The 25119-nt window shown below is 49.8% G+C and overlaps 1 protein-coding gene across 5 annotated transcripts in view; it reads left to right on the forward strand.

Moving 5' to 3' along the window:
• UBR4 (ubiquitin protein ligase E3 component n-recognin 4) overlaps positions 1-25119 on the forward strand; it is a 132376-nt gene that overhangs the window by 72843 nt on the left and 34414 nt on the right. For all 5 annotated transcript variants that reach the window (XM_078452300.2, XM_060626242.3, XM_060626241.3 and 2 more), the window contains 21 exons: positions 6329-6425; positions 7085-7192; positions 7646-7762; positions 8667-8876; positions 10610-10759; positions 11975-12202; positions 12959-13037; positions 13549-13794; positions 14551-14719; positions 15170-15314; positions 15902-15987; positions 16689-16776; positions 17039-17232; positions 18894-19133; positions 19510-19648; positions 20147-20272; positions 20353-20481; positions 21278-21621; positions 23138-23228; positions 23536-23620; positions 23782-23909. In XM_078452300.2, coding sequence (XP_078308426.2) covers positions 6329-6425; positions 7085-7192; positions 7646-7762; positions 8667-8876; positions 10610-10759; positions 11975-12202; positions 12959-13037; positions 13549-13794; positions 14551-14719; positions 15170-15314; positions 15902-15987; positions 16689-16776; positions 17039-17232; positions 18894-19133; positions 19510-19648; positions 20147-20272; positions 20353-20481; positions 21278-21621; positions 23138-23228; positions 23536-23620; positions 23782-23909 — 3199 coding nt within the window. The remainder of the gene's footprint in view (positions 1-6328; positions 6426-7084; positions 7193-7645; positions 7763-8666; positions 8877-10609; positions 10760-11974; positions 12203-12958; positions 13038-13548; positions 13795-14550; positions 14720-15169; positions 15315-15901; positions 15988-16688; positions 16777-17038; positions 17233-18893; positions 19134-19509; positions 19649-20146; positions 20273-20352; positions 20482-21277; positions 21622-23137; positions 23229-23535; positions 23621-23781; positions 23910-25119) is intronic.

The raw sequence follows: 25119 nt of genomic DNA on the forward strand, positions 1-25119 counted from the left end.
CGGATATCATATCCTCAGTCACTCTAAAGTGATTTTCGGAAAACCGTGTATCTTCCCGCTCAAATCTTTCTTGTTTCCTCATCACCCATGAGCCCATGTTGTAGCATTCTCTTTACAAGCAGCACTGTTCTGGGCTCAACAGTTGTAGCTGCTAGGTGTGTGCCAGAAGTAGTAGCTCCCCGTGTTCAGCGTGTTTATAAGGTGACAGCAAATACGTGTTTATAGCTGGAGATACCAGTGATAGGGCATTTGGCAAATTGAAAGCGATCTGTAAAATCCTAATCCGTCTCCCTCAAGAAGTTGTGGTGGTGTTTGGTGCTGGATTGTTGGAGTGAAGGTAGTCTGAACCGAGAGGTGACTAGAGAGATACATTTGTGTTCTAATGTTTGTTAGATTTGTTGATAGGTAACTGCCCACAGGTATCACATTAGTGCAGAAATAATAACTGGCACTTTGAACTCCACGATTTCTACAAAAGGTCACTGGAGCCGATAGGCATCAGAGACATTTTCAGAGGGCGTCAGCGAGTGTCTCCCGTACTCCCTGTTTCCTACCACTTGAACCTCAGTTCTTGGAACATCTCTGATGAAGGTGACCTCTGGCCCAGCTGATGATAGTTTGATGGGGTTTGTTTTTTAACTTAACACGAAGGGGTTTTTTACTTAATCTTTTTTTTCTCACTTAACGTGCTCTCTGGGTTAATTCTATGTGTCCAGAGAATGTGGTCTTTGTGATTTCTTGTTTTTTGAAATTTATTTAAAACCTTTTTAATCCAGTCTTCCGTTGCTTGTTAATCAAAATGGTTAAGTTTATTTGTGATTAGTGTTAATTACTGATGTATTTGAATTTATGCCTACCGTTCACCTCCTGCTGTTTCTTTGTTTTGCCTGTTTCGGTGCCTCTTTTTGTCTTTGCAGTCCTCTTTTGGGTTGGTTTCCTATGTTTTCATTCCTTTTTCTTTCCTTTTACCTGCCCCCCCTCCATGTTTGGTACTGCAGTGTCTTGGTGGTTACCCTCCTCATTTCAGTGTGTACGTTTAACTTCTCCAAAACCAGAGTTAACTAAGAGCTGTATCTTCTACCTGAATACTAGAGAGGACCTTAGAAGGCTTGGCCCCTTCTTATCAACTTAAGCGGTGACTTTCCTGTGCTTTAATTTCTTTTTAAAAAAGGCTTTTGAAGCTTTCAAGGTATTGTTACTGTTTTATATAGTTTATGTGGTCGGTGTTTATTCAGATTTACTTATATGTTTACCTCTTCCTGTGCTCGGCATTTTCTTGTGCATGTCAGACCTTCTGTCTGGGATCATTTTCTTTTCTTTTTTTTTTTTTTAAACGTTTATTTATTTTTGAGACAGAGAGAGACAGAGCATGAACGGGGGAGGGTCAGAGAGAGGGAGACACAGAATCGGAAACAGGCTCCAGGCTCTGAGCTGTCAGCACAGAGCCCGATGTGGGGCTCGAACTCACGGACCGCGAGATCGTGACCTGAGCCGAAGTCGGATGCTTAACTGACTGAGCCACCCAGGCGCCCCTGTCTGGGATCATTTTCTGTTGAAGTATGTCATTTAGATTTTCCTTTAGGGGAGGGCGGCTGGTTACAAAATCTCAGATTTTCTCAGTCTGAAAATGTCTTTATTCAGCTCACATTTTGTAGACATGTTTTTGATGGGTATACAGTTTTCTTTGAGAGTTTTCTCCCCCCAAATTGAAAACGATACCTACCGTGAGAAGTCACCTGCTGTCATAATTACTGCTTCTTCGAAAATAGTGTTCTTACTGCTGCTTATAAAATATTTATTTTATCATCGTTTTTAGGATATGGTTAGCATGGATTTCTTTGCATTTCTTCTACTTAGTGGTCTTTGGAACTGTTGAATGTTTGAGTTAGTGTCTTTTTATTCTAGACAATTCTCACTTATTATGCTCAACAGATACTGCTTCTGTCTCGTTTTCTGTCATTTTTTTCTTTCTGGGAGCCTACTGAAAATAGATGTTTTACTATCATACTCTCTTTTCCATCTCTCGTGATAGCTTTTTTTTTCTTTGAAAAAATCACCTGTGCTTAATTTATAGTTTCTTACGATCTGTTTGAAGCTTTCCAGTTGTTTTTGTTACATCTGTTTGTAGTTGTAAACCACATTAATTGATTTTTCTGTTATTAAACCAACCTTGTGAGGACACTTGCTTGTGATATCCGGTCCTTTGTATCACTGGATTTGAATTGCTAATATTTTATCTAGACCTGTAATTTTTGTTTGAAACGTTTTTGTCAGGTATTGGTATTTATATTATTCTGGCCTCCTAAAGTGAGGACATGTTTCCCCTTTTGCTGTCATTTAGAAGAGCTTATGTGAGAACGGCATTATATAATGTATAAATTCTCTTATAAAAATTTAGCAGTGAACTCATCTGGTCTGGACTTTCTTTAAGGGAAGATTTAAAATCACAGATTCAGGGGCATCTAGGTGGTTCAGTTGGTTAAGTGTCTGACTTTTAATTTCAGCTCAGGTCATGATTTCACAGTTCATGGGATCAAGCTCCCTGTTGGTCTCTGTGTTGACAGTGTGGAGCCCGCTTGGGATTCTCTCTCTCTTTGTCTCTCTGTCTCTCTCTCTCTCTCTCTCCTTCCCCCCCTCTCCCCCTCTCCCCCTCCCTCTCCCTCTTCCTCTGCCTCTCCCCCGCTCATGCTCTTTCTGTCCCTTAAATAAAAAAGTTTACAGATTCATTTTTTAAATGATACAGAATTTTTTATGTTTCCTCATGTGTCAGTTTTGGTATGTTGTCCTTTTCAAATAATTTGTTAATTTTTTAAAGATGTCTGTTGGCATAAAGCTGTTCGTAAACTTTTTTTTATCATCCTTTTAATGTCTTTAGGATCTGTAGTGATTACCTTTTTTCATTTCTAATATCGGTAACTTAACGTTTTTATTTTTTATATATTTACAAATGTTTATGAGAGGGAGCGTGCGCAAATGGGGGAGGGACAGAGAGAGAGGGTGACACAGAATCTGAAGCAGGCTCCAGGCCCTGAGCTATCAGCAACCCGACACAGGCCTCGAACTCCCAAACTGTGAGATCGTGACCTGAGCTGAAGTCGGAAGCCTAACCAACTGAGCCAGCCACCCAGGTGCCCGTGTTCTTTTTTTAAAAGTCAGTTTTGCTTGGAGTTACCAACTTTATTTATAAGGAACTGAATTCTGCCTTTGATTTTCCTGTTTTATGTCTGCTTTCTGTTTTATTTCCACTCTTTTTAAAAAAAAATTTTTTTTAAGTTATTTATTTTGAGAGAGAAAGAGTATGCCAAGTGGGGCAGGGGCAGAGAGAGAGAGAGAGAGAGAGAGAGAGAGAGAATATCTCAGGCAAGCTCTGCACTGTCTGCATGGAGCCCGATCTGGGGCTCGAACCCATGAACTGTGAGATCATGACATGAGCCGAAATCAAGAGTTGGACGCTGAAGCGACTGAGCCACTCAGGTGCTCCTTATTACCACTCTTACTGTTTCTTTTTTCTGCTTACTAAAGTTGGTGTAGTACCTTATTTTTTTTTGCGGGGGGGGGGGGGTTAATTTTTTGTTCTTTTTCTAGCTTAAGATGGAAGCTGGGGGCTCGGTTGAACGTCCAACTCTTGATTTCAGCTCAGGTCATGATCCTAGGGTTGGACCAAGCACTAAGATTCTCTCCCTCCCTCCCTCTTCCCTCTCCCCTGCTCATGCTCTCTCTCTAAAATACAGAGGGGAAAAAAAAAAAAAAAAAAAAGGGAAGCTTAAATAATTGGTGTTCCACCTTTCATTTTAAGTACATATTTGAAGCTATATATTTCTCTCTAAACTTCCCTTTAAATTCTGCTTTAGCTAGATCCCATGTATTTGGATGCATTGTATTTCATTGCTCTTCAGTTCAGAATGTTTTTTAAGTTCTATTGTAATTGGATCTTTGTTTCATAGGATATTTAGAAGTATGTTGCTCGTTATTTTTTCGTTACTAATTTACGATTTAACTTACCATGGTTGGGAACATACTGTGTAATTTCAATCCTTTCAGATTTCTTGAGACTCCACGTTGCTTTTTTTCTTTTTAATGTTTATTTATCCTGAGAAAGAGCGAGTGAGCGGGAACAGGGGAGAAGGGCAGAGGGAAAGAGAGAATCCCGAGGTGAGGCTCGATCTCACAACTGCGAGGTCATGACGTGAGCCAAAATCGAGTCGGACGCTCAACCGACTGAGCCACCCAGGTGCCCCTCAGCATTGCTTCTAAAATGATGTTTTATCTTTTTATATCTTTAGCGTCTTTAGGAAGGCCATTTTAGGTAATCTAGCCATGTTAGTAATAGAAATATCTAAAGTGGTTTTAAGTTAACTTTTGTTTTTTTCAGGGATAATTTAATCGAGCAATTGTTAAAGTCTTTTCTTTTAAAGACTTTTTAGTTTTAAGTAATCTTTACACCCAGTGTGGGGCTTGAACCTACAATCTCGAGATCAAAAGTTGCATGCTCCACCAACTGAGCCAGCCAGGCACCCATGACCCGTTTTAAATAATGTTAATAACTGGTTTTTTTTTTTTTTTTTTTTAATGTTTACCTTTGAAAGAGAGAGAGAGCACGTGCGTGAGCAGGGAAGGGGTGGAGAGAGAGGGAGATACAGAATCCGAAGCAGACTCCAGGCTCCGAGCTGTCAGCACAGAGCCCGACGCGGGGCTCGAACCCACGAATCACGAGATCATGACCTGAGCCGAAGTCAGACACTTAACCAACTGAGCTACCCAGGCGCCCCAGTAACTGAATTGTTGTTACTTTAAGCCACTAAAGAAAAGGAAGTTGCAATTTTTTGTGTAGAGTTTACTTTTTTTTGGTTAGATGTTTTTTATTTGTTTTTTTTTTTAAAGTCAGCTCCATGCACAGCACAGATCCCAACATGGGGCCTTTGAACCCACGAACCTGGGATCAAGACCTGAGCTGAGATCAAGAGTCAGATGCTTAACTGACTGAGTCACCCAGGCACCCCCTTTGTTTGTTAGGCTTCCCATTTAAGAGTGAAAAGCCAGCAGTCTGACAGCATCTTGGTCCAGGTCCAGACTCTGCTCATTTTGTTTGCTTTTCTTTCATACATGTGTATTCACAAGTATGTTCTGCGTATCTGAAGATTTTAATCCCATCGCAAAGCTTGCTGTGTTTTATCCTGCAAGTATTGAACTGCTACCATCATCTTACTTTCTTTGCTATGTCTTGTACATTCCTGAGCAGTTCTTACTCATTTGTGCTCCCCACACAGCTTGCTTTGTTCTCGGATGCATAAGTGAGGTTTTAGGTGTAACTGTATTCTGAAGGACTGTTAGCTCATTCCTTTGAGTTATTTTTGGAATCATGGTCATTTATCATTCAAGTAAGACCCCATACTTAGGTTCAAACTTTTACTACTTTGAAAATATTCTGGATATCTCTTGGGGTATGTTAATACCTGAAAATCACTTTTTTATGTGTATGTAGGCATACGGCTTGTTATACACAGTCTGTAAAGTAAAATGAAGCAAGATCAGTTTACGTATTGTGAGAGCGAATCCATTAACTCAGCAGATGCACTCTTAATCGGTGTAAGATTGTGTGTTAGATGAGACTGCCGACCGGCCTGTCTAATAAGATGCTAATAAATTAATTTTCATTTTGGTCGTGTCTTGAAATAGCATATTCACAAGAGACCCAGAGGTACGCATATGATAGGGAAGCCCAGCCGTGTATGCAGATGAAGAAGGCTAGTTAGTGCCTAACTGAATGTGTGGGAGAGCTCATGGGTCCAGTGGAAAGGGCGGTGTTGAAATTGAATTTTACGCTAGGAAAAATGATGGGGGAGTGGAGAAGGTAAAGCGGTGCTGGGCCTTCCTGAGGACTTGAGAAGCAAGGAAAAGAAAGGCCTGGATCACTGTGCAACTGGATGATGCAGACTTTGCAGGTGGAGGAATCCCAGAAGTTAATGCCTGGAGGCAGAATGGGGCCATGTGTTGGAAAAAGCCATAGAGTGCACCATACTGAAGGTGTGATTTTGCTACTGAGAACAACTAGGGCCCGATTGCTTGAGACATATTTGCAACTTCTCCTGCAGCAGGTTTTCAGGGTCATCAGTTGTATTTTGGAATAGTTTGTTCCTTTTAACGGAGCGAGATTTCCCCTGTGTTGCTGGTATACCAAACAGGCATCTCTGAACATTTTGCCGATGCTAGGATCATTCCGAAGCAGTAGGCTCCTTGTTTACCTTGGTGGCAGGAGGAAAGAACTATATTCGGCCGGTTAGTGGTTGTGAACTAGCTCACATTTCATGTATTTTCCTTGGCCTTTTAGGCTGCACATGGTCCGTCTGATGCTGTTGGAGAGACTACTGCAGACCTTGCCCCAGTTACGAAATGTTGGAGGCGTCCGGGCCATCCCGTACATGCAGGTATCCCTCGGTTCACCCGGGTCTGTCACGTTGTGGTCGGACCATCCTTCGGCGTGTTCACGTGTCTCTCCTAGAGGCTCTGTAAGGCCTTGTTTGGTGTTAGGTCATAGAATAATGGAATGCAGCTTTGAACTGCAAGTTTTAGCCCTAAATTCTATAGGTGAAAAGGCCAGGGGTCGGAGAATTTAAAAAGATGTCTGCAAGTCCTCCAGCTAGTTACTGACAGAGCTGGGAGCAGATGTCTGCTCCACAGATGCTCGGTGTACGTGAGTCTGTATTAACACAGTGTTGGAATGTGGTCTGCTAGCTGTTCTCGCACTAACTGCCTTCGTCTTAGGCAGAGAGCTCTTTACTTTGGGCACGGCACACTGCCCCCCGTCAAGCCACTTTGGTTGATTATAACGTAGTTTAGTTGATTTGGTTTGCAGACTGTTTGCAAAACGCCTTCTGTGATGCCACGTGTGGCATATACCAAAATTCGACTCTTCCAACTCTGGACACTTCACCTTCGGATACCTGGAGATTTAGGACCTTTTCGTGGATCATAGTTGTGACTGACAGGGGTGTCAGGAGGATCGGGGTTTCTTCCGAAACACCTTGTGTTAGAGTCGTCCTCCAGGGTACCGGTCCTCACGTTTTACCTCTCTGTTGACTTCCAGGTCATTCTGATGCTCACTACAGATCTGGATGGAGAAGACGAGAAAGACAAGGGAGCCCTGGACAACCTGCTCTCCCAGCTAATTGCTGAACTGGGCATGGACAAAAAGGTAAGATTGGAGAGTCCCACTGTGTCAGGAACAGGCACGGGCTGAGGTCCTTCCAGCCTGCCATCCTTCCCTTAGAGGAGCCTTCACTTCATTTCCGGGGGGCACCGCCTGAACAGGAGGGCTCCGGTTCCGGTCATTCAACAAAAGCAGTAGGCCTGCGTTGGCCCAGGCCTCCTGTTAGGTCCGGACGTAAATGAGGAACAGACCAAGTCTCTGCCCCCACAGACCTTTTGTAGTTCCCCAAGCTGAAAACAAGAAATTAGTTACTGGTATCTGAACGTGGGCTCTTAAGCGTAGCAGGCTCTAGCTGATCCAGGTGTGGTCCACCGATAATCGGAGCTTGTTTTGACTGTGACTCCATGTGAAGAACACGTAGGCTGGAAGGAGTCTTGTTGAGAGGAGGCTTCGGGCTTAAGGTAAACGGGGGCTTCTGGGCTCTGCTTCTGCCTGCAGGACGTGTCCAGGAAGAATGAGCGCAGCGCCCTGAATGAAGTCCATCTAGTGGTAATGAGACTCCTGAGCGTCTTCATGTCCCGGACCAAATCTGGATCCAAGTCTTCCATATGCGAGGTACTGTCGCTTTGAGCATATGGGTGTGTGGAAAGGAAAGAGGATTGTCGGGTTGATGCTGGGGCTGAGGGCACAGTTAGTTAGAATAAGGCCGTTGTCTGTTGTCATTCTAGAGGAGACAGATTCTAAGCTGTCACCTCTTCAAGAGCAGAGCTTCCACCTTGTTCAGAATACCTTCCAAGTCCTGATCTTTGCCAACAGTCCTTCCAAGTGGAGCGGTTACAGGGTTTGGAAGTTCCATTATTGAAAGGAGGGGGCTATTCTGCACGGCGCAGGGTGGCTAAGAGGATTCCCCTACTGTATGTTGCTATGAGGTATGGTAATAAAGCAGAGAGAAAGCAGCGTGTGCATGGTGGAAAGGAGATTAACACAAAGCAGAGAAGGTGGAAATGGAGGCTGAACTGCATCCAATCTTAATGAGCTTATGAGCTGTGGGGTTTGCTGGGATTTGCGAGGCTCTCCTAATGGTTTTATTTACAGTGGCTTTTCCCCTGCTTTTTTATTCATGTGATTACTTACCCCATCTCCTTCAGAAGCTGGTTCTGTAGAGAGAGCCCCTACTGGGAGGGTGGGGGTGCTATCCGGTGCTCACGGTGGAAAGTTTTCCCTCCCCTTGAAATGGGCCGCTTTTCTCGTTGCCCAGGGAAGAAGGAAACCCACCCTTCCCGGTAGAGAGGTTACCTAGCCCGTGCCCCCTTGGCCTCTGGCAGGGGTGTGGGGGGAGTAGAGCTGGGAACCTGCCGTTGTTGGGAAGAGCTGGGGGGTGTTTGAGTTAGTCGGGGGACCTCTGGCCCGAGATGAGCTCAGTCCCTGGACTGCCACTCTGAGAACGTCACCGTCGTTTCCTCCCCGCTGCCTCCAGCTGCTTCACGAGCCACCCTGACCTCTTCTCTCTTTTCCCCAGTCCTCTTCCCTCATCTCCAGTGCCACGGCAGCGGCCCTGCTGAGCTCCGGTGCTGTGGACTACTGCCTACACGTGCTCAGATCCCTGCTGGACTATTGGAAGAGCCAGCAGAACGACGAGGAGCCCGTGGCTACCAGCCAGCTGCTGAAGCCACACACGACGTCATCCCCACCTGACATGAGCCCGTTCTTCCTCCGCCAGTACGTGAAGGTGAGGCCTCTCCCTGGATGTAGAGCGGCTCCTGCCCTCCTCCTCTCTGCTCTCTGTGAGTAGGGCCCAAGGAGCCAGGGCAGGGAGCCTGCTGGAGGCAGCCTGTGTTCCTCGGAGAGGGTGTGGGGCGGGGGGGCGGGGGTTACTCTCGGCATGATTTAGTGAACGACCACTCCTCCTGATCTACTGGGGTGCAGACTCCTGCCCTTTGTAAAGCCGGGGAACTGAGTGAAATCAGACAGATGCGTCCTTGCACGTGAAGCTCCTTAGAAAAAGGTGAGAAGGCACAGGGCAATGTTGGTAGTGACCGTGTCCTGCTGTGTATGTCAGACTCCCCCTGCGGTTGTCAGAGCCCCTTCAGCGGGCTTGTTTAGAAGATGGGCTTTCTGGTCAGGTGAGTTTGGGAACCAGCATTCCCACTTCCCAGCCCCGAAGGTCGGGCAGGTTCCGTCTGGCCTTAATGAGCCTCAGTTTGCACACTGGGAAATGACGCTCCACGTAGGGTCAGCTGTGTGGGTTGTCGTGAGCGCTGAGTGGCGTGACACAGTAAAGCCCGGCGCCAAGTGCACACTGGTGCCCATTCTGTGTTCATCATCTTGATCACTGCTGTCCGTCTGCATCTGGGCGGTGGCCTTCTGCGGTCGGCACCCGCTGTGCTCCCCGCTGCACATGCCGAACTGCTTTGAATAGTTCAGGGATAGGATAGGCATAAAATGTGAACCTCATTGTGTCCTTCTCTTTAACCCTTTGCTGGTCTTCCATAACTTTTAGGCCAAAAAGTTCTCTGAGAACCCAACTATCTACCTAACTCTTCAGCTGCGTCACTATGCATCCTGGCACGTGGCCCCCCTGACCTGTGCCTTTCCCCAGATGTGGCACGCCACTTTCCTACCTGCTGTCTTTCTGAACTTCTTTCCCTTTGCGTCGCTTCCTTTCCCTCTAAGCTAATTCCTAGTCCTTATTCAAGACCTGGCTCTCACGCGCTGGATCCTGGGAACAACCTCCCCGACACACACTTCCCTGCTACCAGGTCGGATGGAGATGGCCTTTCCCCGGGTCCCCAGAGCACCCTGTACACACATGTGGAGTCTTCCCCTTATTTGCACCTCCTGTGCTTGGCAAAGGACCGATGAGTAACTGGCGATTGAATACACGAGACACGTTGGGCCCAGACTCCTGCAGGCTCTGCCCAGAGAAACACACAGCCCGCAGGGTATCTGCCGCTTCCGCCATCCCCACAGCCCTCAGTTGCCCTGCCTCCAGGGGATGTGTGTTTAGTGATCTGGCTGCCTTGCTTTACTGAAATGTCTTTTGTTATAGCAGAAGGTTATGGATCTAGGGAATGGAGTGCATCTCTTGTAGGAAGTCAGGAATCCTTCCTCACCACTGTTTTTTTCCATTTTTTCCCTTTAGAAGTTGAGTTTTTGTGTCAAGCAGAGCACAGCCAGTCAGCATCAAAACCCACAGAGTGAAATGTTAGAACTTTCAAGACAAGCGAGATCTGTGTCCAGATGTACATGCAACCTTTGCATGTAACAAGGTTGCCCCCAGGAGCCTGGGGTTTTGCTGGGTTTCAAACTCAACTGTCAGACAGCGATGGTTCCCATTTGAAAGGTGCCATTTGCTAATTCCAACATAAGCTATACCTAACGAGCAGCAAGCCAGCCTTTTTCCTAGTTGTGGTCATGGAAAACCGCCCGTCACGGGTTCTTACACAGGTGTTCTCCCTCCAGGGTCATGCTGCTGATGTGTTTGAGGCCTACACTCAGCTTTTAACAGAGATGGTCTTGCGGCTTCCTTACCAAATCAAGAAGATCGCCGATGCCAACTCTCGAATCCCCCCTCCTGTCTTTGATCATTCTTGGTTTTACTTTCTCTCAGAGGTAAGTGAAGGCCCCAGGCAGCGTGCCATTCCAGGAGAGGACATACTGGCTGTGACAGTCTTCATGGCCCCCTTCTGTCCTCGCTCCCAGGAGGCGTTGCCCCCAGCAGCGCCGCTCACACTGTGTTGATCTTGCCCGGGTGTCCCGTGTGGTGAAGCTGTGGAAGATGGCTGTCAAAGCAAGCCGTGGCTCTAGATTTTAAGTCCATACGTTTAACTCTTTCTGCGTATGGTAGGAACAGACAAGTTTAAAAATTTGAATTCTGGTAAATAGAGAACATAGTAGTTAAGTTACGGAGAGATTTTAACATAGGGGATTGCTTGAACCACCATTGGAAAACCAGAAAAGAAAAAAAGGGAAGCCAGAGACAGTGACTACAGGAAGCAGCCACCAGAAACCGGCATGTGAAGAGGAGTCAGCTGGGTGGGCCCGAGGTGGGGGTGCTGCTTCCGGTGCCCTGGGAACTCTGAGGGGCCGCGGTGCGGTCGATTCTGGAAGTATACAAAGAAGCTGATGATCAGAACCAACTATAGTTGGTTTGTCCTTGGATACTGAAGAAATGACGGAGGCTGCCAGCGTGAAGGGCTGTTGCCAGGATAGCAGGCAGACAGGAAGGAGCCGGTGCTTTTTCCTCTTGCCCTCTGTCGTGCCTTTTTGTTCCCTGTTGGCGGGACCAGAGGGGGAGCCAGCTGGCAGAGAGGCAGTGTGGTTAGTGTGCTTCTGGACCGGCCATTGCAGGGCGGTGTGTGGTGGGGCAGGTCTGGGACCGCCGAGATTTGGTAGTTGAAGATTAGCCACCATCACAGCAAGCTTGAGATTAACTCTGGGAAGAGTGACCTGTTAGCAAACCCCAGATGACCATTTCAGGTTTCCCCACCTCTTTGACCAGAAAGACAGATTCTGAATTTGTTTTCTTGATCATTTCACTCTGGGTGGGCCGGAGTGGGGGCCAGCTTCCCTGGAGATTCCAAAGGGTTCCAGTAGGGGAGTGGGGATATGGCTGTTTTCCCCTCTCTGACGTCTGTCTTTCCATGCCTGCCTTCCTTCTGGTTTCTGTAAGGAATACCGCGGTTAACTGGAGGCTGGCTTGGCCGTGAGGAAATAGCTTAGCCTGTGTTTCTTACCAATTTTTAATGACGGTTCATGACCACCTGGGGTGTCACTGCTGTCACAGTTCCTGAGTCATTGACTTTTTGTGTTGCTTTTCCCCTCAAGTACCTGATGATCCAGCAGACTCCGTTTGTGCGTCGCCAAGTCCGCAAACTTTTGCTCTTCATCTGCGGATCGAAGGAGAAGTACCGCCAGCTCCGGGATCTGCACACCCTGGACTCCCATGTGCGTGGGATCAAGAAGCTGCTGGAGGAACAGGGGATATTCCTCCGGGCAAGCGTGGTTACAGCCAGCTCAGGCTCCGCCCTGCAGTACGACACGCTCATCAGCCTGGTATGAGGGTGAGGGGGCACGGTGGGGCAGACAGGGCGGGTGATGCGGCTCGGCCGGCGAGGCGGCAGGATGGAGCAGAACGGGGCTTTTGAGCAGTTAGAGGACGTTAAGGCCGCAGTTGAGCTCAGGGCGAATCCGCGGTGCTGTACATCCGGTGCAGTTGGCGTCAGGGTCTGAGATTTCCCCACCACCGTTCCCACTCCCGCCTGATGTCACGAGTCGTGGCGTGACCAGTCATGACCAGCGTCGCTGGCTCCACCAGAAATTTGCACACCTCTGAGTTCTGTCCTTCAGCACTAAAGACGCGATGTGTTACTGTCTGAAAGCGCTTTGGACTTTGGGGAGCAAATTGAATAATCGCATAGGAGCACCTAGAAGAGGACGTCTTCGGTGTTCTGTATTTCTGAGCTAGGGTCCTTCCTGGGGTGCTTTTAGCAAAAGAAAAGGTGGGAGTGCGGGAAAGAAAGGGCAAAGTAACCTGGGTCGTAGTTTACCGTCACGGTGTCTCTCTCTCCTGCTGTGTTACTGAGCGGCCTGCGGGGTCCCTGTAAACAAAGGGTGTCTGTGTGGAGGGTGTGGCACGGAGGAGGCTCCGCGAGAGCTGCGGCGTGTGCACTTGGGGAACCCGGGGCACGGGGTCAGCAGCCGTGCACAGGGGGCTGTGCTCAGTATGCAGTCTGGAGTCAGGGCGGTGACCCCTCAAGTGCGGGCTGCCTGGCGGGGCTGCTCACCTCCGCGGATTGGTTTCCATTTCAGATGGAGCACCTGAAAGCTTGTGCGGAAATTGCTGCCCAGCGCACCGTCAACTGGCAGAAGTTCTGCATCAAAGACGACTGTAAGCAGTGCAGCTCCTTCGGGCTGCTGTTACTCCGTCGTCCCTTTGAGAACTAGGTAGTGAGGCCCACTGTGTGCCAAGCACTGGCCTGGATGCCGGAGACGAAACCGTGAGCGAGACACGTAGCTAGAACTCTGCCTAGCTGAGAAGAAAAGTCAAAACTTAGGAGCGGTCAGGGTCAGAGACAAAATTTGGGGTGCTCTGGGGGCACAGAGTAGGAGTAGCTGACCTCCAGATTGTAGAGCTAAAACTAAAGAGGAGGCGGTGGGGTCTAGAGAGTCGTCTTCTTCGAAGAAGTGGGGGCTGAGAGTCGATCTCGAGGTAGCTGTTTGGACATTTGTGAGGTATTTCTGCAGCGGGCACGAGTTCTGGGCGGCATCTGGCAGAGCAGCCTCGGAAAGCAAGCTGGTGGGAACGGGGCCGGTCCTGGCTGGGTGCAGACACGGCTCCCGTGATGGGGAAGTCCGCGGTAATTGTCTCAGAACCGAGCCCCGGTCTCCTCTGCCCACAGCCGTCCTGTACTTCCTCCTCCAAGTCAGCTTCTTGGTGGACGAGGGGGTGTCTCCGGTGCTGCTGCAGCTGCTGTCCTGCGCCCTGTGCGGCAGCAAAGTCCTCGCCGCTCTGGCGGCCTCCGCGGGCTCCTCCACTGCCTCCTCCTCCTCGGCGCCTGTGGCTGCCAGTTCTGGACAAGCCACGACACAGTCCAAGTCGTCCACGAAGAAGAGCAAGAAAGAAGAAAAGGAAAAGGAGAAAGAGGGTAAGCGTTTGTGACCAGGGTGATGTGTTCTGCTTCCTCTTGGAGCACACTGTTGATGCTCCTTTCAGGAAGGGCTTTCACCCGGATGCGCTAGGGACCTAAAACTCAGATGCCCTCTAGTGTCTAGTTTTGGTTTTATTTTCCTTTACACCTTAAGCTTGTGACTTCCGTACCAAGGAAAGGCCAAAGGGCACTGAACGTTTTTAGTAAGCCAAGTTTGTTTTTCCATGAAATAATAAATCACACTTGCTGTGTGAGGAGGTTGTCAGTGTTAAATGATGCTCGTGAATGCACCTCGTGAACTGTTAAATGCCCCACAAATGGAAGCTGTTTTAGTGGACTCCCTACCATCGAAAAGGCAGAAGCCTTTCTGTTTTCACTGCTTTTCATGGTTCTCGGAGGCCTGAGACCGGTGATCAGCAGAGCAGGGGAGGTGGTTTACGTTCTCCCAATTAATGATACAGGTAGATGTTTTAGGCAACGGATCTCTGATGTAGCCGTGTTTGTTCGGTGCCAGGCTTGCGTCGGCCCTTTTTCCTGTGCCTTTTTGGTGGCGTTATTGCACGTCTGTCTCATTTGGGGCTGGCCTTCTGGTTCTCCAGTAAACAACTGAAAGTTGTTCTCAAATTAAAACCATTTAGTTGAAACTCTTAGACATGGGCAGAATCCCCTCCCTCTCCATCTGGTGTCACTGGCTGTAGGACCCTAGACCATGTTTCCTGGTCTCCAGTCCTCAGTCCCGCCCTGATCTTGCAGGTGAGAGCTCAGGCAGCCAGGAGGACCAGCTGTGCACGGCTCTGGTGAACCAGCTGAACAAATTCGCAGATAAGGAGACCTTGGTTCAGTTCCTGCGTTGCTTCCTGTTAGAGTCCAATTCTTCCTCAGTGCGCTGGCAGGCGCACTGTCTGACGCTGCATATCTACAGGTGGGGTCCGGGGCTAGGTTTTGGCGGTCTGCATGGGTCCAGGACCCGAGTGGACGATGTGGTTCTGTCTTGGCTTCACGTTACATGCTCACGGTTTCAGTCTCGGTATTTATATCGGTCTGGATCCTCTTGACTGTTACAGGTGTCTTCGTGAGGTTAGCCGTTCTTAGCCATTAAACTGATGTCGTAAGCAAGAGATGCTTGCGTTTTTTTCTGAGAAGGCTGTATTTTGGAGTTTGTAAAGTGACCAGGCTTGACTCTTCAGGCCACCTTCTGAAGATGCACCTGTTAGGATCTGCTGTCAGAAGAACAGCAGAATGGCTTGAACTTAACCCCTGCTTGTGGGGAGGGAGATACAGCTACAGAAACAGTAACGGGGCATTGTTGATAAATAAAAGGAACTCCAGGGTTTTCTGCTGCTTGGTAATACGAACTGTCCTTTATCTACAGAAACTCCAGCAAATCGCAACAGGAGCTCCTGCTAGATCTGATGTGGTCCATATGGCCAGAACTGCCAGCCTATGGTCGTAAGGCTGCCCAGTTTGTGGACCTGCTAGGGTATTTCTCCTTGAAAACCCCACAAACGGAGAAGAAGGTAACAATTGATGTATAGTCAGGGGGCTATCTAGCCATGTTTGACCTTTTTTCCCTTGAGTTAACATTCTGACCGTCCCACATGGGGGGCACACCTGTAAAATCTCTTTAGATCTATGTTAAGCACTCCCAACACGTATGCCACAAGATAACATATACTAGCAAATAAGCACAGGCTGAATTTGGCTTAGCCAGCAGAAGGAGATCAGGTGGGGAGGAAAATGCAACCCATTTAAAGTTGTTTTAGGAAAGAAGGTATCCCCCTCGTTTTCCTGGCTGCCCTGATGGCATCCCTAAAAGTGTCTCTGCAGTCGGATAATCATTTCGTGACTTCTCCATGGGAATAAAAACGGTCTTTGTCCACAGGGTCTGAAAAGGTGACTGTCCCTAAGTCTGTGGAAACTTGTAGAGAAGACAGAATCCTTTAAATGACTAGGAATTAGGCCCAGCCTTGTGTGATTCTGCGCTGGGGCTGAAAAGCCTGGTATTTCTTGGGCGGTATCAACTAGATAGCAGGAGACAGAAGTCTTTTCCAGGAAGACTTTCCCTTGGCCTTTAACTCTGGTCTTTTATTAACTTCTGTTTCAGTTAAAGGAATATTCCCAGAAGGCTGTGGAGATTCTGCGGACTCAAAACCATATTCTTACCAACCACCCCAACTCCAACATTTACAGGTGGGCCCGTTCTGCCTTCTCCCTAACTGAAGCTCCGTCAATCAGGCCCAGTTGCCGTCTCCACATTGGTTAGCTCCTACATAAGAATCAGTACGCCTCTGTCTAGTTGGTCTTCGAATCCCTCCTCGTAGCTGGAGCCTTGCACACCCAGGGCACTCAAAATGTAACTGCTCGATTAGATTTTGGGAAGCAGTAATTTGAGAATGTTTCCTACTTCGAGGGTCTGAGTCTAAATCAGATGAGTGTACAGAAAATGGCTAGGTTAGAACAACTTTTGAAAGAGTATCAGTTAAACTAGCAGCTATTATTTCCCTGGTTTAATAACGACTGTTCTCTTTTCTTCTAAACTTCATTGAGGTATACTTTCTATACCACGAAATTCACCTATTTTAAAGTATACAACTCAGTGATTTTTGGTCAATTTAATCGTGACTCTGCTTTGAGTCAAATATTGATGTAGCTTTTTAGGATTCCTCTGACCTCAGGATGGCTCAGAAGTAGGAAACATCTAGGGCTGATTGGTTGACATGTCCTTCCTGTGACGTCTAAGTCCTGTTGGGATTTCTTGCATTTCCCTGTGTTCTTACTAGGGTGGGGCTCGCCTTAGGGAATGTCGCCGTGGCGCGTTCATGGCTTCTTTGTGAAGCTCGGTGCTTTCTAAAATGAAAATTTCCTTATGCTGAGACTGGTTTCTTCCTTAGCACCTTGTCTGGCTTAGTGGAATTTGATGGCTATTACCTGGAGAGCGATCCCTGCCTGGTGTGTAATAATCCAGAGGTGCCGTTTTGTGTAAGTGCCGTCTTTAACGTGGGCAGTGGTGAGGCTTGCAGGGCCAGTGGGTTTCTCGTTCAGAGATTGATTGTTGCCACATAGGTGTTCCTCTCCCGACGGTTGGTCACCAGTGGTATGAATGCTTACCTGCCATGCTTACCACCTCAGATAGAAGTGTCATCCGTGGTCGAAGAGTGGGTTACAGTGATCAGTTTTGAAGAAGGCAGGATGAGCCGGTGGCCTTGAACCGATACACTGTTTTGTGTCCTCCTGTGTTTAGTATATCAAGCTGTCTTCCATCAAAGTGGACACGCGGTACACCACCACCCAGCAGGTCGTGAAGCTCATCGGCAGCCACACCATCAGCAAAGTGACGGTGAAAATCGGGGATCTGAAACGAACAAAGATGGTGCGGACTGTCAACCTGTATTACAACAACCGGACTGTGCAGGCCATCGTGGAGTTGAAGAACAAGTACGGGCTCTTCAGTCTTGGGGAGGGGCCGTGTAAGGCTTAACACCAGCTGTTGCTTTTGATTGCTGGAATAGGGTGAAGCAGCACATCCCCTAGAGGCCTGGTATGTTCTCTTTCCACTTCAGTCAGGGCTGGGGACAAATTGAAACACCGTTTCCTAATGTCGACAAAGGTTCTTTGGCCCGTCCGGTGGAGCCTGTGGGGTCTGAGGGAGCAATTGAGCAGTCTGCCCTCTGAGAGAGCAAGCTGAGTGAGGGAACTGCAGGCTTCTACCCGTGTTAATCAGGGCAGTTCTGGGGTTAAAACCCATACTGGGAAATACTTGTCGTTTCTTGGATTAAGATGATGTTTGCTTGCTCACAGAGAGGCAGTATTCCTTAAGAAGTTTCTCTAGTACGCAGGCCTTATATTGATATGTTGCACCTTCCTTTTTTTTTTTTTTTTTTCTTTTCTAAATCTTTATTTATCTGTGAGAGAGAGACAGAGTGTGAGCAGGGAGGGAGCAGAGAGCGGGAGACACAGAATCTGAAGCAGGCTCCAGGCCCTGAGCTGTCAGCACAGAGCCCGACGCGGGGCTGAAAGTCACGAACCGTGAGATCATAACCTGAGCCGAAGTCGGACGCTCAACTGACTGAGCCACCCAGGCACCCCACACCTTCCTTTTGTATCTGCCTATGTTTGGTCTTTCTAGCTCATGTGTCCTGGTGTCTGAATCGGGGCACGTCATATGTGGGCCAAAGAAGGCACCGGTGTGGGTTACAGTGTTGACCCACAGAGACAGATCTGTTGAAATCTCTGGCGTGGCTGTTGGGCAGAGGACATGGGGAGGTGCTGCTTAAGTAGGAAGACTTGCAGGGCTGTTCTGCACGGAATGGAAGTATTGGTATTATTCTAAGGGGCAGAACAAAGCTAGGCTGGACCACATCAGCAAACGGCCACGGGGAGCTTGGCCGACAGGAAGTTTTCTTCCTTTGGAGAGCAGTTCACATTGGTCACATGCAAGTGAAAGCTGCTAATGCGGATGGCCCGCTCCCCTTCTGGAGGAGGTGGGTTTCATTTCCTGTTGCGTAGAGTCCGTGCAGCTGCCGGTGAAGCGCTCAGAACCCGCGATGAGACCGTGGGCTCGCACCCCAGCTCTACTGTCTGTCTTTCTGGTGTGGGACCAGTTGCGTAGTTTGGTTTAGTGTATGTAGACTGCCGAGAATGGAGCCTAGCACGTAGGAAGTGCTTAATAAATGTTACCTGTAGTTAATGTGATTACCCTAAATTACTACATGCCTTTTTTTTTTTTTTTTCCCTCTGCTTGGCACATGGCACATAGTTCATGGTACCTCTTGGGATCTTAGGCTTTAGTGTGGCGTAATTTTAGAGTAGTCTCTCTCTCTGGTGCGTGCTTCGTTGTTTTTCTAGGATCTGAAAAGTCATTCTGTGTAACATCTTAAAGCACTTGAGTGTTAACATCCTTTTTTATAAAGAGCAGTGGGAAGATTTTCTTTATATTTGGTTGCTATTATTCTCCAGATCACCTTTTCTTAGAGTGACCACTGCCTTAGAAGAATACATGGGGACAGCCTTACTCTTTGTCTCCTCAGACCATCTCTGAGGGGTAAACAGGCGGCTCTCAGGCCCCCTGCCCCTCTGTCTGACACCGTCTCTCGTAGGCCGGCTCGCTGGCACAAAGCCAAGAAGGTTCAACTGACCCCCGGGCAGACAGAGGTGAAGATCGATCTGCCCTTGCCCATCGTGGCCTCCAACCTGATGATCGAGTTTGCGGACTTCTATGAAAACTACCAGGCCTCCACAGAGACCCTGCAGTGCCCGCGCTGCAGCGCCTCGGTCCCTGCCAACCCGGGGGTCTGCGGCAACTGTGGAGAGAACGTCTACCAGTGTCACAAATGCAGGTGAGGGAGTGTTGCCGGGCCAGGGCCGTGTACGTTCCTTGTATTTCCCTGTAAGAGCCTCAGTGTGGGCAGGGTTCCAGTGTCTGGTGCCCTCGTGATAATTAGGGGACTGTGGGCGTGTGGAGTCCAGGGATGGAAGAGCGGTGTGCGTGTAGGTGTGCGCGCGCCTGTCCTGTGGTAGGCGGGGAGCGGGGGTCCCTGGGTCTGGTTGCAGGTCTTCCTTTCTTGTCACCTGGTTGTGTAAGTCACCCTCAGCTGTCGTCATCCCTGCACGGTTCCAGGGTACGCGGGTGGCGCCGTCCATCTCACGGTCGCCCCCCCACCCCCTGCCACTGAACCTCTCCTGCCCCCTGACCCGAACGCCTTGGTTCTTCAGGTCCATCAACTACGACGAAAAGGATCCCTTCCTCTGCAATGCCTGTGGTTTCTGCAAATACGCTCGCTTCGACTTCATGCTCTATGCCAAGCCCTGCTGTGCGGTAGATCCCATCGAGAATGAAGAAGACCGGAAGAAGGTGAGGCTGCATCCGCCCTCGACTCAAGGCAGTGGCTTTGCTCTGAGCTTTGGGCAGCAGGGCTGGCGGAGGACGGCGGGCTTTTCCTTCTGGCGCCAATCCTCCTCCGCTCAGGCACTGTCTGCGGGGCCCGGCTTTAGGGTGGCAGCAGATAGAGGCGTGCGGTTCGTTGGAACACGTGGTTTACGTGTGACTCCTGGGAAGTGTTGGTTGGTAGTGAACTAGAGTGTCCCAGCAGACAAGCAGCTTCAGATTTGGAAAAGCAGAAAGAAGTCGGACGAGTGCCTTGCGTTTGTTCCGCAGACGCCTTCATACTGCAGCTGTTGGCCTGGTCTCAGTGGCAGTGCGTCCAGGGGCTGGTTCCGGATCGTTAGGAGGAATAGAGATAACGAGTGCATGAAACAGCACCCGACCTGTAGGAAATGTTTCAGAAAACGGTTAGCGATTGGGATTAGTCAAGGAAAAGCCTTCACGCCCGCCCCTGTCTTTTCCTGCTAGGCTGTTTCCAACATCAATACGCTTCTGGACAAAGCCGACCGAGTCTATCACCAGCTGATGGGACATCGGCCACAGCTGGAGAACCTGCTCTGCAAAGTGAACGAGGCGGCCCCCGAGAAGCCGCAGGTAACCCCGAGCTAGAGGGGCATTTGGAGAGGGCTCCGGGGCAGAAGCAGAAGACTGACCACTTGCCTCTTGGGTTGCAGGATGACTCGGGGACGGCCGGGGGCATCAGTTCTACCTCCGCCAGTGTCAATCGGTACATCCTGCAGCTGGCCCAGGAGTACTGTGGCGACTGCAAGAACTCTTTCGACGAGCTCTCCAAAATCATCCAGGTAGAGAAGCGGGAGCCCCTCTGGAGTGTTCCGTGGAGCATTACCAGTGAGGTTTTCAGAGCAGTCCTGCTGTCCCCCTCCGGCACTTTGAGTCTTGGATTGCCCTTGCCCGATCTGAAAAGGCAGGGTCCCGAGTGGCCGCACCATTCAGCTTCTCTCCCGTTGTAGTTTCTGGTGCTTGGCAGAGACCTGAGTTTGTTCCAGAAGATTGAGAGTGACATTATTAGATGTGCTTTCCTTGGCCCATTTAGAACCCATCTTTTAGTAGAGGGGTTGCTAGTTTTAAAAAACCAGCTGTCAAGGTTCTGTTCCCCCCTTTTCTGAAAGGCCACGTGTGCAGGCTGGTAGGGCAGGGCTCACCGACTCCAGTCAGCCAGGGTGGGCCGTGCAAATGATGGAATGTTACCAACCTAATGTCCATGGAATGGGAGGCTGGCCGCACGCAGACAAGCCGGTTCCTGGCCCATCCACAGCTATCTCTGCTATATGGGCCGACATCTCTGATCTTCGTGTTTGTTCTTTATGAGACAGCGTTATGTGGGAGTTAAGGACCTGTGCCGTGTTCAGGGGCTGAGTTCTGACTCTGCCACTTGCCTTGGACAAGCTAACCCTCCTAAGCTTCAGCTTCCTTCTCTGTAAAATGAGGATAAAGTATCTAATCGGTAGGGTCGTCAGAAAGGTTAAATTGGATAATGCATGTGAAATGTTTTTTCAAACCAAAACTAATTCCCAGTTAACTTTCTCTTCTTCCTTATTTATCGCTGTTTTATTTCTTTTTCATCTTTTTTTCTCTTAGAAAGTCTTTGCTTCACGCAAAGAGTTGTTGGAATATGACCTGCAGCAGAGGGAAGCAGCCACCAAATCGTCCCGAACCTCCGTGCAGCCCACCTTCACGGCCAGCCAGTACCGCGCCTTATCCGTCCTGGGCTGTGGCCACACATCCTCCACCAAGTGCTACGGCTGCGCCTCGGCCGTCACAGAACATTGTATCACGCTGCTCCGGGCCCTGGCCACCAATCCGGCCCTGAGGCACATCCTCGTCTCCCAGGGCCTTATCCGGGAGCTCTTTGATTACAATCTTCGCCGAGGCTCTGCGGCCATGCGGGAGGAGGTCCGCCAGCTCATGTGCCTGCTAACTCGGTCAGAACCTGCAGCGTGATCGTGGGCCCGGTAACTCCTAACGTGGTGGGGGGGAGGGGTGTTGGTGGCCGCTGGTAGTAGCGAAGCTGGGAGCTTAGGGGTGCAAAGTGTGGTGCTTGTTGCTGCTGGACAGGCTGGCTAACTTGTGAGGGAGGAAGAGGGGGAGATGCCCAGGGTCTTGGTGAGCGAATTCTGCGAGCATTTGAGACCAGGTTAGCTTGTAAATAGGATATTTGGCTTGTACGTTGTCGGTTCCAATGAGGTTCCCTGGGGAAACGAGGGTCTGAGTTCTGGTGAGGGAGGAGAAGGGAGCCTGGGCATTTGGACTCCAGACTCCCATGGAGGAGGCCAGTGGAACAGTGGAGCCTGGTGACGAGAGCTTATTATGCGGCGTCTGACGCTCTGTGCCTCGGACAGCTTACCTAACGTCTTTGAGCCAAGGTTTTCCTTGTCTGAAAAATGCTGATGAGTAACTATCTTGAAGGCTTGTGGCGAGGACGGAATGAAATAATTCACGTGGGCAGTGACTCCTGTTTGTTGAGTGCCTACCTTGTGACGACAAGAGTTACCAGAGCTGCATGTGGTTTATCTACGGAGTGTGTGGCATGGGTTCCGGAACGTGTTAGGTGATGGATAGCCATTTCTTGCTGTTTCATTTATTCACCCGCTTAGCAGGTGTACTTTGTCTTTGAATGCCAGGCACTGTTTGGGACTCTGGGTGTGCAGTGGGAAATGTTGCCCTCACGTAGCCCTCAGTCTAGGCGGGGGAACTGCAGAAGCATACTTGTACAGTATAGCATCAGGAGATTCCAGTTGTGAGGGGAGGTAAAGCCGCAGTGGCGCCCCGACTGTGGCAGGAATTGCCGCGTGGAAGAAGGTGGCTAGGGTAGGTCTGTTGAGGGGTGATGGTTGAGGAGACGCGTGTGGAGTAAGGGGACGAGCCACGCAGATGTCTCTGCTGCGGCGGGGTGTGCCAGGGGTCCTGCAGGTGGAGTAAAGGAGGCCGCAGGGGAAGGAGAGCCAGAGGTGGCTGGGGGCCAGATCCCGGGGGGTCTTCTAGGCTATCGTAAGGGCTTTGAGTTCTGTTGAAAGTGGGGTAGGAAGCAAGAAAGGGACCTGGTACAATTTACGTTGTTAGGACTAATGTCGACATCATTACAGTGGGGCGTAGGTGGGAACCACGGGTGCCTCGTGGGAGCTGAAGTAGAGGTGCGTGGAGAAAACGAGGAAAGTGTTGTGACCCATCCTGGCAGGAAGCCCCTGGATCTGGAGCCTGGGGACTCAGCAGCCTGGGCTGTGGACGCGGAGGAGATCTCGGTGCTGGTGCTAAGCTCCCCTCAGTCACCCCTGCGGGGCAGGCGGCTGTGATGGGCTCTTTGTTACAGACCCGGGGATCCTCGTGGGGCTGATCTCTTAGGCCCGTGGGCACCGATTGCCTTTTCTCTGAGCTCCTCAGGTGGGGAGGTGGACACGGCCAGTGGTGGGTAACAGGACTCCCATGCCTTTGCTTCCTCAGAGACAATCCAGAAGCCACCCAGCAAATGAATGACTTGATCATCGGCAAAGTCTCCACTGCCCTGAAGGGCCACTGGGCCAATCCTGATCTGGTGAGCAGGACGGCCACTCCTCTGACCTCTCCCTCTCTGTTCTTCTGTGCTCCTTTGCTTTCCTTTCCACCGGTCTCTGTGGGGTGACTGTCCCAGGTCAGAGCCAGCCTCAGAGGGAGAAGAGAAATGGGTGGTTGGCCAGAGGGGGAGCAGGGGTCTCCAGCTCTCCTTTGTCTCTCTCGTGGCGCCACCGGGTACCAGACATTTTAGTTGCGGGTCCCCTGATCAGAGTTTGGACGTAAGCCCCAGTCCTGGCTCCCTCCTGCAGACCCTCCTCTACCCATGTCTCCTCCCGTTGGCCTTCTAGGCAAGCAGCCTGCAGTATGAGATGCTGTTGCTGACAGACTCCATCTCGAAGGAGGACGGCTGCTGGGAGCTGCGGCTGCGCTGTGGTGAGCTGGGGGCCCGTCTGCTTCGGGGCTCTTTGGGGGTGGGGCTTTGGGCTCCATCCTGGCCACAGACGGGGTGGGACAGGGGCTGCCCCGGGCAGCCCTGCTGGAGCCGGGGCTTGGTGCTCGGTGACCGCGGCTCAGCCTGTCCCTCCTACCCCCAGCTCTCAGCCTCTTCCTCATGGCGGTGAACATCAAGACCCCCGTGGTTGTGGAGAACATTACCCTCATGTGTCTGCGGATCTTGCAGAAGCTGATTAAACCACCTGCTCCTACCAGCAAGAAGAACAAGGTACCGGGCGGGGAGGCCAGGAGGGGAGGGAGGGCGGCAGCCCCTTCCTGCCCTGGCGGGGCACCAGCGCTTCCTCTGCCTCAGTTAAGCAGACAGGATTTGGGAGTTTTGAGAAGGAATGTTTCTCAGAGGGAAGTCGAGAGTCACATAAACATGAAAATGCAGACGCGTGGAACGAGCTGGTTTACTAGAGGTCTGGCTCTTTCTCCAGTCATATCAGATGAGTCACAGCTCCCAGAAGGCACGTGTTCTTTTCCACCCCTGTGCCTTTGTGCATGCAGTATTGTGCAGGGGCGAAAATCCTAGGCTCTGAAGCAGACTTCTTGATTTCCGATCCCAGCTCTTCTCTTTACTAGCCTTGTGACTTTGGGCAAGTTGTTAACTCCAGCTCCTTGGTTTGCCCATCTCTGCAATGGGAATACAACACATTGAACTGTTGGGAGGCATCAGTCACTTAACACAGATTATGTGCTCGGAACACCGGCTTGTGTTAGTCCCTTAGTAAATGTTAGCTGCGGCTGTCTGTCATCTTCTCTGTGTAGGATGCCCCCTTCTTTGTTAGCTGCCTCTTAGAAGATCCAGCTCTCTGCTGGGCTGGCTGTGAGCACCTCAAATCCAGGGATGTCCGTTTTGTAGTATTTTTTATGTCCAGTGCAGAGCATGCTACTTAACATACGCTAGCCATTCAGTAAATCATTAAGCGAATGAGGAAAGCCAAGTTTTTGTTCTAAGATAACATAACCATAGCTGAGCCCCAGATTGATCTGCTTGGACCAACTTGTGGAAGACACGGGCCACGGTTCTTCCTCTCAGCCATGCCTGAGGCTGTCTCTCTGTGGTCCTTGGGCCATTGGATTCCTGCTCCGTCCTGGTGGGGCGCTTGGTGGGAAGAGTCTTCATTACTGCAGGAAGATTGCTTTCTGAGTGGTAAGCACTAGGGTGGAAGCTGGATATTGAACAGTTTAGTAAATTTTCCTCGACCCAGTCTTCCTAGGCAGTCCTCGGAAAAGGCAGGACTGAGGTACCCATCTTCCTTCCCTTTGACGAAGGTTTATTTCCCCTCAGAGCTCATTGTCAGCCAGTAAAATCAGTACTTGATTAAAGAGGAACGTCATCCCCACATGACCATCATTTTTCCCAGAGTGAGGCAAAAAATTTCCAGAGTTGTTTATTCTCTAAGTGCAGGAGCCCATTGTCGATGTTTGCGCCG

The sequence above is a fragment of the Panthera onca genome, chromosome C1 (genome assembly GCF_046562875.1).
Source record: "Panthera onca isolate mPanOnc1 chromosome C1, mPanOnc1 haplotype 2, whole genome shotgun sequence".
Taxonomy (NCBI): domain Eukaryota; kingdom Metazoa; phylum Chordata; class Mammalia; order Carnivora; family Felidae; genus Panthera; species Panthera onca.